This window comes from Orcinus orca, chromosome 2 (genome assembly GCF_937001465.1).
Source record: "Orcinus orca chromosome 2, mOrcOrc1.1, whole genome shotgun sequence".
In the NCBI taxonomy this organism is placed as follows: domain Eukaryota; kingdom Metazoa; phylum Chordata; class Mammalia; order Artiodactyla; family Delphinidae; genus Orcinus; species Orcinus orca.
The window spans coordinates 96,672,578-96,685,065 of record NC_064560.1 but is presented as its reverse complement, the minus strand read 5'-3'; the positions used below and the strand labels follow the sequence as shown (position 1 = coordinate 96,685,065).

General features: G+C 35.7%; 1 protein-coding gene across 4 annotated transcripts in view; it reads right to left on the bottom strand.

The window, feature by feature from the left end:
* VPS13C (vacuolar protein sorting 13 homolog C) overlaps positions 1-12,488 on the bottom strand; it is a 176,583-nt gene that overhangs the window by 59,842 nt on the left and 104,253 nt on the right. For all 4 annotated transcript variants that reach the window (XR_007475254.1, XM_049705299.1, XM_049705298.1 and 1 more), the window contains exons 41-47: positions 10,906-11,022; positions 9,338-9,441; positions 8,794-8,961; positions 7,275-7,579; positions 6,163-6,310; positions 3,627-3,777; positions 1,256-1,368 (exon numbers count right to left, since the gene is read on the bottom strand). Coding sequence is in view for 3 of the 4 variants with exons in the window: in XM_049705299.1 (XP_049561256.1) it covers positions 1,256-1,368; positions 3,627-3,777; positions 6,163-6,310; positions 7,275-7,579; positions 8,794-8,961; positions 9,338-9,441; positions 10,906-11,022 (1,106 nt within the window). In the remaining variant the exon portion in view is untranslated. The remainder of the gene's footprint in view (positions 1-1,255; positions 1,369-3,626; positions 3,778-6,162; positions 6,311-7,274; positions 7,580-8,793; positions 8,962-9,337; positions 9,442-10,905; positions 11,023-12,488) is intronic.

The window sequence follows — 12,488 nt, the reverse complement described above, 5'->3', positions numbered from 1 at the left end:
TTAATGCTTATATATCATGGATAATCACGAATTTAAAAATAATCCTCTAAGGTTCCAAAGCCACTACTAAATTATTTTCCTTAGTTAAATATGCATATATATCTAGCTATGTAATAAAACTGTACATATAATTAATTACTCATATATAAAATTCTTCTCCTAGAGATAGGTTGTGTTTTAGTGCTGATTACTTGGAAAAAAGTAAGAACTTTTCCTTGGCCTAGTAAGATTAAAAACACTGGGACTTCCCTGGTGGTCCAGTGGTAAAGAATCTGCCTTCCAATGCAGGGGAGGCAGGTTCGATCCCTGGTCGGGGAACTAAGATCCCACATGCCACGGGGCACCTAAGCCCACGCGCCTCAACTACTGAGCCCACACGCCTCAACGAAAGAGCCCGCATGCAGGGCTTCCCTGGTGGCGCAGTGGTTGAGAGTCCGCCTGCCGATGCAGGGGATATGGGTTCGTGCCCCGGTCCGGGAAGATGCCACATGCTGCGGAGTGGCTGGGCCCGTGAGCCATGGCCGCTGAGCCTGCACGTCCGGAGCCTGTGCTCCACAATGGGAGAAGCCACAAAAGTGAGAGGCCCGTGTACCGCAAAAAAAAAAAAAAAGAGCGAGCCCGCATGCCGCAAACTACAGAGCCCATGCGCTCTGGACCCCGTGTGCCACAACTACAGAGCCCACGTTCCCTGGAGCCTGTGCGCCACAACTAGAGAAGAGAAAACCCCCATACCACAACTAGAGAGAAGCCTACGCGCTGCAAGAGCCCGTGTGCTGCAACAAAAAGATCCTGCATGCCACAACGAAGACCCGACACAGCCAAAAATAAAAATAAACAAATAAAATAAATATTTAAAAAAATAAAACACTACAAAATGAAAGCAGAGAGCAAGATCAAATACATATTCTCTAAGCCAAATAGAATTTAATAGACATAAATTTTGAGAAGAAAAGTCACATAAAAAAATGCGGGCTTCCCTGGTGGCGCAGTGGTTGAGAGTCCGCCTGCCGATGCAGGGGACGCGGGTTCGTGCCCCGGTCTGGGAAGATCCCACGTGCCGCGAAGCGGCTGGGACCGTGAGCCACGGCCACTGAGCCTGTGCGTCCAGAGCCTGTGCTTCGCAACGGGAGAGGCCACAACAGTGAGAGGCCCGCATACCACAAAAAAAAAAAAAGAAAGAAAAAAATGACAACATTCTAAAATTGAATATCAAGAGCTAAAGACATATTCCTAGATGCAGACATTAACTACATACCTGGTGGGGATCACTGTTATAAAGTATAATAGAAAGAGATTCAAAGTGAAAGTCAAACTGGAGAGTGACATTCTGGTCCAAAGAAAGCTTTGAGTCTGTCCCATCTTCTTGTTCTGAGGGTTCAAACATAAATATGAAAATTAAAAAGCTTTTAAGTATGTATATGATTTTATACATATTTTAAAAGCTAAGATTCTAAATTTATATCATATTTTCAAGGATTCTTTAAATCATTATGAGACAATTAACAAAAATGGCATGTATTCCATATATATTTAATACAAGGCAAAGTGATAGAGCCAGACTATCTACATTAAAAATAAAAAGAGAGGGGCTTCCCTGGTGGTGCAGTGGTTGAGAGTCTGCCTGCCGATGCAGGGGACACGGGTTCGTGCCCCGGTCCGGGAAGATCCCACATGCCGCGGAGCGGCTGGGCCCGTGAGCCATGGCCGCTGAGCCTGCGCGTCCGGAGCCTGTGCTCCGCAACGGGAGAGGCCACAGCAGTGAGAGGCCCGCGTACCGCAAAAAATATATATATAAATAAAAAAATTAAAATAAAGAGAGAGGGCCTTGCAAAGAGTATCGAGACAACTTTTTTTAAAAAGCCCATCCAGAGCAAGACTACTTCATTATAGTTTATAATTATCAAAGCATTTCACATAACTGGTTACAAGCCATTCTCAAGAGATTATGAAATTGGAGGTAGAGAAAAGTAAAATACTTTGTCCTACAACAGACAGCCAGTCAGTAAAAGATCTTCTGCTAGTGTAGTTCACTCTCACTATCTTTAATTACCTATATCACCCAATCCATTACCTTTACAAGAAGAACAGAATGTAATTCAAAAGCAGAGTCGAGGAGAGCTCAAATATAATTTGGGACAGAGAGCCTTCAGAATTCTGAGGTGAAAGAGACTTCGACAAATAATTCAGTCTCTCCCCTCATCTTTAGGCAGAAACTTTTTAGACAAAGAACAATACATATTGCTTTCAATCACTCTTACAAAGTGATTCTGCAATCTCTTTTGGAGATTGATTCTATTCTTTTGGTCACTTATAGGAAAGTCTATTCTTACTGTACAAGTTACTGGAAAAGCAAACACCGCAAAACTTTAACCAGATAAAGGCTTCTCCAAGTTGGAAAGCTCTAGGGTTTTTTCCTTTACCTTTCCTGAAAATAATTTACATTCCAATCTTCATCATCTTTGTAGCTTTTCCATCTGAACTCACAAGTTTTCCCAAGTACCACATTAACTGTATAGCCTGAACCAGAGACACGAATTGACCACAGCTGAACATAACGAGATCCTTAATCACATAAAGCTTGCCTGCTACAGTTTATTCATGTGTACATAGTTCCTGTCTAACGGGAGCTACAGCCTACTTATCTAGCATTTGTCTATACAGTGGCATGAACGTAACCTGGGAGAAGATGCTGACCTCACTAAACTCATGTAGTACTCATAACTATCCTGAACGAAAAACCTTATTTTTCACACTGCTCTAGTCATTTGTTTTGTGATTTCAAAACACACCAGACCTAACTATAGGTGAAGCAGTGCTGGTACAGTGTTATTAACTGGCGGTTTTACCGACTGTTGTCATAAGTAACAGCTGATGACCTGAGCATTATAAAAGCACAGCAGTCTGGGGCCATTTATTATATGGAAAAGGAACACTTCATCTCTTTTTAGCCATGGAAATATTAACCTATTCACAGTCTAAAATAAAACATATGATATTCACATAACGATTTTAAATGATGAAAAGAGTGCAATTATAAAATTATTCTATATAATTGTTCAAGAAAGCAAAAGGAAACCTTATATTTTAGAAAAATTATCTTTTAAAAATGGCTGAATTTGAAAGGTTCAGAGCTTTTGAAAGATTCAATTTTAATAATCTGGGAAACTCCCTTATGTATCTGACTATCACACTCCCCAGTGAAGCCAGATAAGTAATGCTGTTACTAAACAAGAATACCTTCCTTTTTTATGGACGAGTCATCTGAGTATGACACCAAGGTCCTTTTCTCTCAATTAATTTGGGACCTTACTATGCTACATGCCTACTTTGCTTTTTCTCAAAGTACACCCCCTCAGTGTCCCTTGAATTGGACAAATTCACCTTTCACAAATACAGGGCAAATATGTACCATGCAGGCGATAAGAGGTGGGCCCTCCATTTAGAGCAATGAGCCTATCTCCTTCCCCTGGGAGCTTCAAGGCAGCCCCAGCTGATTTTCCACAGTAAATAATACAATGCTGGATCATTCACACCACATTATGCTGGACAACTAAAAACAACACTAAATATGGCATTAATACTGATTTTTCTCTATAATCAAAGCAAAAATCTCCATCAATTTATACCTTTGAGGTGGTCAGGTCTACTGGAAACGTCTTTTCTTACTCTTATAGCCTCCTGGGTAGACTGTGTAGGGCTTGGCTGTGAAGAAGCTTCTCCAAGATTCTCTACCAAAATTTTCATTAAAACTGTTAAGTCATCTTTACTGAGAGCAACCTAGAAAGCAACAACAGGCTGTTGTTAATACAAAGTAATAAAAAATGCAAAATATAATATCTATGTCTTAATTTATGGTCCCTCAAATTAACTAATTGTACATCTAACTAAAAAAAAAAAAAAAAAAGCAAGTTGTGGCCATGAATACCAGGATAAAAGTATTTCATCTTGTACAGTATTAGACATTACTCCTGTGTGTAAACACGCATCTGCCTCCACTCATATCCAAGCCCCTACTTCCGGTACTCCCTTCTTCCTGCCTTAACTGCTACTATCTATCTTGTCCTGTTCCTGGACCTGTGTCCCTCTCCCCTCTCCCTAGTTCCTCATCTCCATTCTGCTTCTCTCTCTTTACATCCACTACTGGATTTTTCCTCCACATTATTTACTCTCCTCCAAACTCAATACCGGAAGAATGCTGTTCAGTTTCCAGTCTCTACCAAGAAGAAAAAAGATGCTCTCCTGCAATGCAGCTTTTTTTTTTAGATTTATTTATTTTTGGCTGCATTGGGTCTTCTTTGCTGCACACGGGCCTTCCCTAGTTGGGGTGAGCGGAGGCTACTCTTCATCGCGGTGCGTGGGCTTCTCATTGCGGTGGCTTCTCTTGTTGCAGAGCACCAGCTCCAGGCGCACAGGCTTCAGTGGTTGCAGCTCACAGGCTCTAGAGTGCAGGCTCAGTAGTTGTGGCACACGGGCTTAGTTGCTCCGCGGCATGTGGGATCTTCCCGGACCAGGGCTTGAACCCGTGTCCCCTGTATTGGCAGGCAGACTCTTAACCACTGTGCCACCAGGGAAGTCCCTAACTCAAGTTTCTTAATCTTTAAAATAGGAATAATATCATCTACCTCATGGGTGGCTGCATAACAACATGAAGCTGCTAGAACAAACAAAGATGCTACTGGCTGCTAAGATCCATTAAACCTTTTAATCCTTCCATCTCTTGTACACTTCCCCTACACATAGAGTGGTCCAAAAGGCCTTTTTCAAGTACCTAAACACAAATTCACACAGACACATTCATAGCACCTTTTCTTCTGAACATCAGAGTACCCTATGTCCCCCAAATTAGGTCCCTATCACCAAGGAAATTGCCTGATTCCCAGCCTAAATGAAACTGGGGAGATATTTTAGCAAGAGACAATGACCAGGGATTTCTTATTTGCTCCAAGCCCTAGTCCTTAGATAACAGATGTCACTTTAACTCCCTAGGACTTCTTTGTATATTCATTCCCACCTGTGACACCAACCAAGATATCACAGCTGCCTGAAGAACAGCTAACTTCACCACCTCCTAATATTTGAAAAGGATCAAATATTAGCTCTGAGAGCTAATCTTAGCAAGGGAGAATTTAAGAGAACAGTCTCATATTCCAGAATAGAAAAGTCTCTATCAATATCCTGAACAGATGTTCTTCTTCATATATCATATCTACTCATACTACAGATAGGGATCTTTCATTCCTACAACAAACTTCAATTTTAACATCTTCCCTAGTAGGACTCTGCTCCTTTGACCCTTCTTGTTTAAGCTTAGAACTAACTCTGAAATAATCACAGACATCAAAAACCACTAAACTACTAAATTTTTATTTGTCTTTCACACATTCTGTTTAGCCACTCCCTCCCTTTCCCTATCCCCTACTGTTTGGCTTCAACAGTTTCACCCACAGGCACACTAGAACCGTAAGATTCCTACACTTCCATGACCATCTTCGACCAGTATCATCTCTTCCTGTGAGCCTACATATGACCTTCTAACTACAGTATTAAAAATATTGCTGTTTACTTGGTGCTTTGTGACCACCTTGGGGGGGATAGGGAAGGTAGGAGGGAGACACAAGAGGGAGGAGATAGGGGGATGTATGTATATGTATAGCTGATTCACTTTGTTATAAAGCAGAAACTAATACAGCATTGTAAAGCAATTATACTCCAATAAAGATGTTAAAAAAAGTATTGCTGTTTATATGCTTACCAAATAAACATATTCACCTATTGAAAATGTCCACTTTTCTATAAAAGAGTGCTTCTATACATTAAAAATACTACTAAGGTGCTTTGAATGTGGTATCTAAATATCACTTTACCATGTCTTATAATTTAACTGCCTTAAAACTTTAATAGAATTTTCTAAAATTACTAATAATATTAGTAATATTTTCTGTAGACTCCATAGCTTTTAACCTCAGACTTCTTGCTTGGTTTTACCAAACATCCAATTAATGTGAAATAAAGAAAAGTGTGGGAAACTAGGATAACTTCATTTCCAGTTAACAAAGCATTCCCTTTAAATGTATTATCACTTCTGATGTCCACTTGAACTACACTGTGATCAATGATAAAAGCCTATCTAGCAATTTTCATGTATTTTATACATATACTTACCTGCATAGGTTTTAGTTTTCCTTTTATCTCCATCCCTGGAATTTTCACATACCATGATGCTGCTAAATTTCGCTGTATGGATAAAAGCATGTTGACTGGTTTTAAAATTTCAATGTCATGCTGTGGTAAGCCAGCCTGCAAAATTGTTCTGAAAGATAAATAAGAATTTATTTTACATTTCTAAAATCTACATTTTAAAATGAAGACTATCATACTGTGCAACAGTTTCCACGGAGCATTTTTCGAAACACTAAAGGCTGCTATCAGAGTTCTTTTAGAACATGTTTCTTTTCACAAATCAATCTGCATCAGAATAATTCAAGTTTATATGCAGAGCTATGTAAAACAAACCCTACGTAATGTTGATTTCAAAGAGACAAATTTCATGAAGTATGACTATTGCACTATTTACTATCTTTCACAAGGATATTTAATAGCAACTAGTCCAACGTCATACAAACAAATGTTACATCCTCCTAAAACTGGAGGACAAAGAAAGTGATACTCTACTTAGCCCTTAGGTTTATGTTATTAATACTTCTCCAAACTCAAAGGCAAAAACTCACCAAACCTAGAAGTTAAACAAGCATATTATAACAGTCATATCTAGCCTGCCTGCCAACAAACATTTGAACCACCAAATAAGTTACTCTTGGCATTCAACAGAGGGAACACTTTCCCATTTGGATTTGATAATCCATTAGATATCTTACTGAGAATTCCTAAATGTGACAAGGTTTGGAAATGAGAAATAAATCTTAAATTTTATTACATTTTAAGAAGTCTTTGTCTCTGTACAGAAATGAAAATAGCTATGTGCAGAGAAAATAAATAAAAATAAATCTAAATTAAGTATTATTGAGTAAACTATAATTTTATAATAGGAAATTTTTATAAAGTGAAAAAATAAGTTATAAATTTAGTAAGACAAAATGTAGATTCTATGAGATCCACCATTATAAACCACTAACCAAAAACCAACAGTCAAGTTTCATAATTAGAAGAAATAAGGAATAAGAACCATAAATCACTAGAGTGTTTTACCCCTGGCAAAGATTTTATGAAAATTCTATTTCTAGTAAGTAATTTGCCGTTGGATTATATATTTATACCTGGACAGCTTCAGCTGAGTGAGTTGGATGTTCATTTTATCAATGACTGGGGGAAGAGAATACTGTTCCACAGAAACTACACTAAATTGGTTTTCAACTTTGATTAAACCCAGATCTGCTATAACAGCATTAGGCGATACTGAAGACTGAGGAATGATAATAACTGGTGCTTTCAAATTGATATCCATCAAAAGGCGGAAGCTCTTTTCAGCCAAGTCTTTCATGCTGGAAGCAGCTCTTTCTGCAGCCTGGACTGTAGCTGTGCTCAAAGCTTCTTTGGCAGTTTGAAAATTGTTGAGGAAGTTCTGTTGGAAAATACTGATATTTAGAGTTCCCCCAAAACAGGATTTATTTTTAAAAGGAAAAACTTTAAGAAAGAAAAACTGAATAAAAGAGGTGATATAAAAGAAACGTTATTTATGACTGTGTACATGGAGTAAAGTCTAGAAAGATACACTCTGTGATAATTAACAAGTAGAAGAAAGAATCCTTTAACTTTCACTTTATGTATTTCAGAATTATTTGTTTTTTGACAAATTTTGGTAACAATACTTTTTAAAATATCCCTTTTACTCATGAATGTTGTCATCTTAATTCAAATTTAAATAAAAAGACGAAGGAGAACTCTTTACATCTCCCAAAGTTGCTTTAATTCTGTACCTCTAGGTCATAGGAATAAAGTCTATTAGTTTTAGTCCTTAGTTTTAGAAACTAAGGTTTTGCCCGCTTATTTCTAAAGGTTATTTTCTTAAGTGTACTCTAACATGAGCAAAGGTGCTGAAGTGTTTACAATCTTGCAATCATTAATAAGAGTCAAAAATTCTTTATTTAGAGTGAGATCTTTCACCTCAATTTCAACTAAAAGCAGAAAGATTTTTCCCAATGGAGAAAAGAACTGGAAGCAATATTCTTCCATTAATAATGTAAATGGTTTATTTAGTTTATTAAACTAACACCCCTCCAAATAAATTACTTTCCAGAAAAATAAAACATGATGGTTTAGGTAGAAATCCATAACTTAAAAGCTTTGATTAACAGCCCTGCTAAGAGGCATAGGCAAATTAAACTCTTCAGCCCATGACACTTACATGGAAATAAATAATTAAAAGAATTTTATGGCCTTGATCATAATTATAATCAAAAGCTGTAAGCTCCAGTATTAGTCCTTCAAATGCCTGATGACCTCCTTAAAAGATTCTTTTCGCTAAGTACCTTTTAAGGGTCTCTCATAAAACAAATAACACTGAAAAGCCTAATTAAAACATCAGAAAGTACTTTCAAAATATATAACTATGGAAATGTTAAAGAATGATCATTCACAGGTTCAAAACAATGATAATAAAAATTCATTTAGTTATCCATGATGTAAAGGATTTCCTTAATTGTAATATTCTATTCAGCAATTGGGACTTTATCACACAGCCCCATTAGTAAAGATTTTGACTACCTAGGTTCAGATGTATAGGCAAAGATACTTAGGTGTCAATGAGAAATAAATATATTTTAAAAATAAACTTACCAGAAGAGACATGAAGAATTTATGAACATAAACAATTTGAATACAACCCACTTTGAGAGTAAGTTTGCCATCTACTTTAGACATATCAGCATAGGCCTTTCCTTCTGTGGCGTCTGGATAAAGAGTCATTTGGAACCTAAAGACTTCATCTCCCAAAATAGAGACAGCCTAAAAGTATTAAATTAACTGGTTATTATATCAAAAGAGCTGTATCACTGTATTATAAATAAGTTTCCTTATTACAGAATCCTTGATATATAAAGAAGCATCACTTAAATTCAACCTTCAACAAATTAGTTAAAAACATTTAACTTGACAATAACTTTTTCCTATATCTATAAAAAAAGTTTTATCAATGGAGATATCAATCACTTAATTGGTTAGAAATAACTTACAAATCACCTAGTCTATATATACTGTGAAAGCAGATGATGACCATATTCATGCTTACTCCCTAACAAAATGCCTGAACAAATGATTAAAGGCAACTCAAGCCCCAAAAAACAAAAATAAATTTCAATATAGAAACGTATCTTTTAATTACCTTTTTGTGAATGGAAGTCGAATCAACATTCATAACTATGATATCCTTAAGTCTGGCAAACATGTCGGTCTGCTTTGGCCTCACAGAAATAGAGGCATCCATTCCTGTGGGAAACACAACACTTTTCACCTAATCCAAGTGAACTAATTTAGTGGTTTTTAATTCAATAATATACTACCAAGATAGAGAACAGATAAAAATTACTCACTATTAGACATATTAAAGATAATAACTTTTTTTTTTTTTTTTTTTTTGGGCCACACCAAGTGGCATGTGGGAATGTGGGATCTTAGTTCCCCAACTAGGGATACAACCCATGCCCCTTGCACTGGAAGTGCAAAGTCTTAACCACTGGACCACCAGGGAAGTCCCAAAGGTAACTACTTCTATGTATGAGATACCTAAGAAAGATTATAATATCTTTAAGTTCTAGAAGCATCTCATACATAAACTTTGTGGAAATTTTAAAACAAAACAAATCAAATGTCAAAGAAAATTAATCACAGATCTCCAAACACAAGTATCCTGTGCATTATTAGTAAGATCAGAATCGGTCATTTATGGTGACACCTAACATTTGTTAAACAGTTATTTTACAAACATTATATAATGAAACTATTACTCTGAAAACTAAAGAATTGGAATTATAATTAAATATAATTTGATGAATAAATACTATTCTTTCTACAGTAAACTGTACCTAAAACACAATCTTTCAACATTTCTCTCCAAAAAAATATTTGTCATTCTCATAATTTCTAAAGGAATGATTTCTAAAACCACTCCTCAGAGTGAATGAGAGAATGCCTACAGCTAAGCCCCAAGAATGAACCTAAATCATTACCATGCTATGCACAAACAGATACTCAGTAACATTTGTTGAATGGAACTGATTTTCTAACCCCTTGTTAACTGCTTATTATGTACATACCAGGCACTTTTCTTAATACATGTAAATTTGTAAACTTAACCCTCATAACAATCCCATGAATAATTACTATAACTATCTCCATTTTACAGAAGAGGGAACTCAGGCACGGAAACATTAATTAATTTGCTCAAGGTCAGCCAGTAAGTGTTAGAGCCAAAATTTGAACCTTGGCAGGCTGGCTCCAGAACCCATGGTATAATATGAACTCATCTTTATATGAGGCTGATGATGAGTAAAGCTTACAAAATTTCTTTTAGAAACTTCTCTTCCTGATGCTATATAAGCACAAAAGACAAGGGAAACAGGATAATGACATTTTCTTTACTCAGTGAGATGTTATAATATTCATTTCTCAGTTTAAAGTTATATTATTCTGAAAATGCAAACAGAACATGAGATTAAGCCTTAGACTTATTCTGAAAAATTTTTTAAACATAAGGAATGTCTCACATCAGTCATGAATCATACCAAATTTACTTCTAACACTTCAAAGCACATCTTTGAGAAGTTTGCAAGAATCTTCAATATAAGTAAACCAAAAGACGACTCATGAGAAATCTACCGTGCAACAAGCTCATTCTTCCTGAAGGTCTATGTAAAGAAACAGAAATACCTACACCAGGAAAAAGTTACTTACCATGTATTCTAATATCTGCAATATTATACTTCTGATCACAGACAAAGACATTAAATGCATTTAATTCAGCTATGACCTTTAAATCAAACACATCATCTTGAGAAGTGTTGCTGGATACTGAAAAGTAATAGAATCCTAGTGATTAGCAAAGTGCAAAGATGATATAACATAAAATAATCCCAAAATCACTAAAATAAAAGTACATTATGAACTATGAAGAACCAAAAAGGTCTCCATTAAGATTACATATAATTAATATTATTTTTAAATGTCAATCAGACAGCAAGTAGCATATTTCCATCCAAATTAAAAATAAAGGCAACGTTTACTAGCACCTTATAAGTATAATTTTGCTAGATGGAAACTTTACTATAATTTTTCTTGTGGGCAAAAAGGAAACCCCCTATATTAGAATTCTAAGATTCCATTAGAGCTAAATTTTGATTTGGAACTCCTTTTCATATCATATATTAGATCAAAGAAAAATATTTCATGAAAAATTGAAATAGTGATCACAGTAAAATATGTATTATTAACTATGACACATACATGTTATTAACTATAGAGACAACTTCCCTAGATTATATTATGTTTCTCCATGAAGAATCCTAAAAAAAGTTCTATAAGAGATGAACATAAAGGGCTAAAGTTAAGGAAAAACAAAAAATTATTTTATAATGTGTATTTGTGTCTGTGCACGTGTATAAAAATCACAATCAAATGGATTCTCTTAATCTATTTTAGTCTAGGTCCTGATTGATAAATTTAAGATATAATTTCCTAGAGATTTGTCTTGACTGGAGGAAACACTTTTTCCTATAAAACTGTAAAAGTATGGGGACATCAGTCCTTAATCACCGAGATGATAAAAGGGTTTTTTTTTTTCCCTTTAAGATTTAAAGTAGCAAAATCAAACCATAAAAAATAGCTATTTGGCATAACTAGAAGATTGTTTCTTTGGATTACTATTTTTTGTAGTTTATTGTGAGCTTAAACATTGCTTTTTCATTTATTCAACTGTGTGCATGTGCGTGTGTATGTATGTATATGTTATGTAAGTATTTCCGTGGATATTAATGTAACAAGTACATTAAAGATGAAGAAGGTAAAACTCTTTTACTCTAGTTTAATGCAAAAATACTGCTCTGCTCCCTGGTTAAAAAAAAAAAATCTCATCCTTGTATCAGATCTAATATTACTAACAGTTTTCACTTTAAAGATGCCAGTAATATAGATATAATACAACTAGGTAATGGTCTGAAAATTAAATTACCAAATGTTAGATACTCACATCATATGACATGAAAGAAAAATAATTAAAATGATATTTGGCTTAAAAACAGGCACATGTTCACTCACGCTATACCACGTCTAATATTTCACGGCACAAATTGTGGCACGTGCCCATATCTCTATGTGACTTAAATACAGTTTTGGTTAGAAACCAAAGTGAGTCTGTCTCTTCCATGAGATTGTTCCTTTTGTGTTTTGCAAAGCTGAAAACTGTTGAGCACCAGGTAGTTTTAACTGAGTGACTGAAATGGGCCTTTGTTACTATGCATGATTGTGTTCATATTTTAATT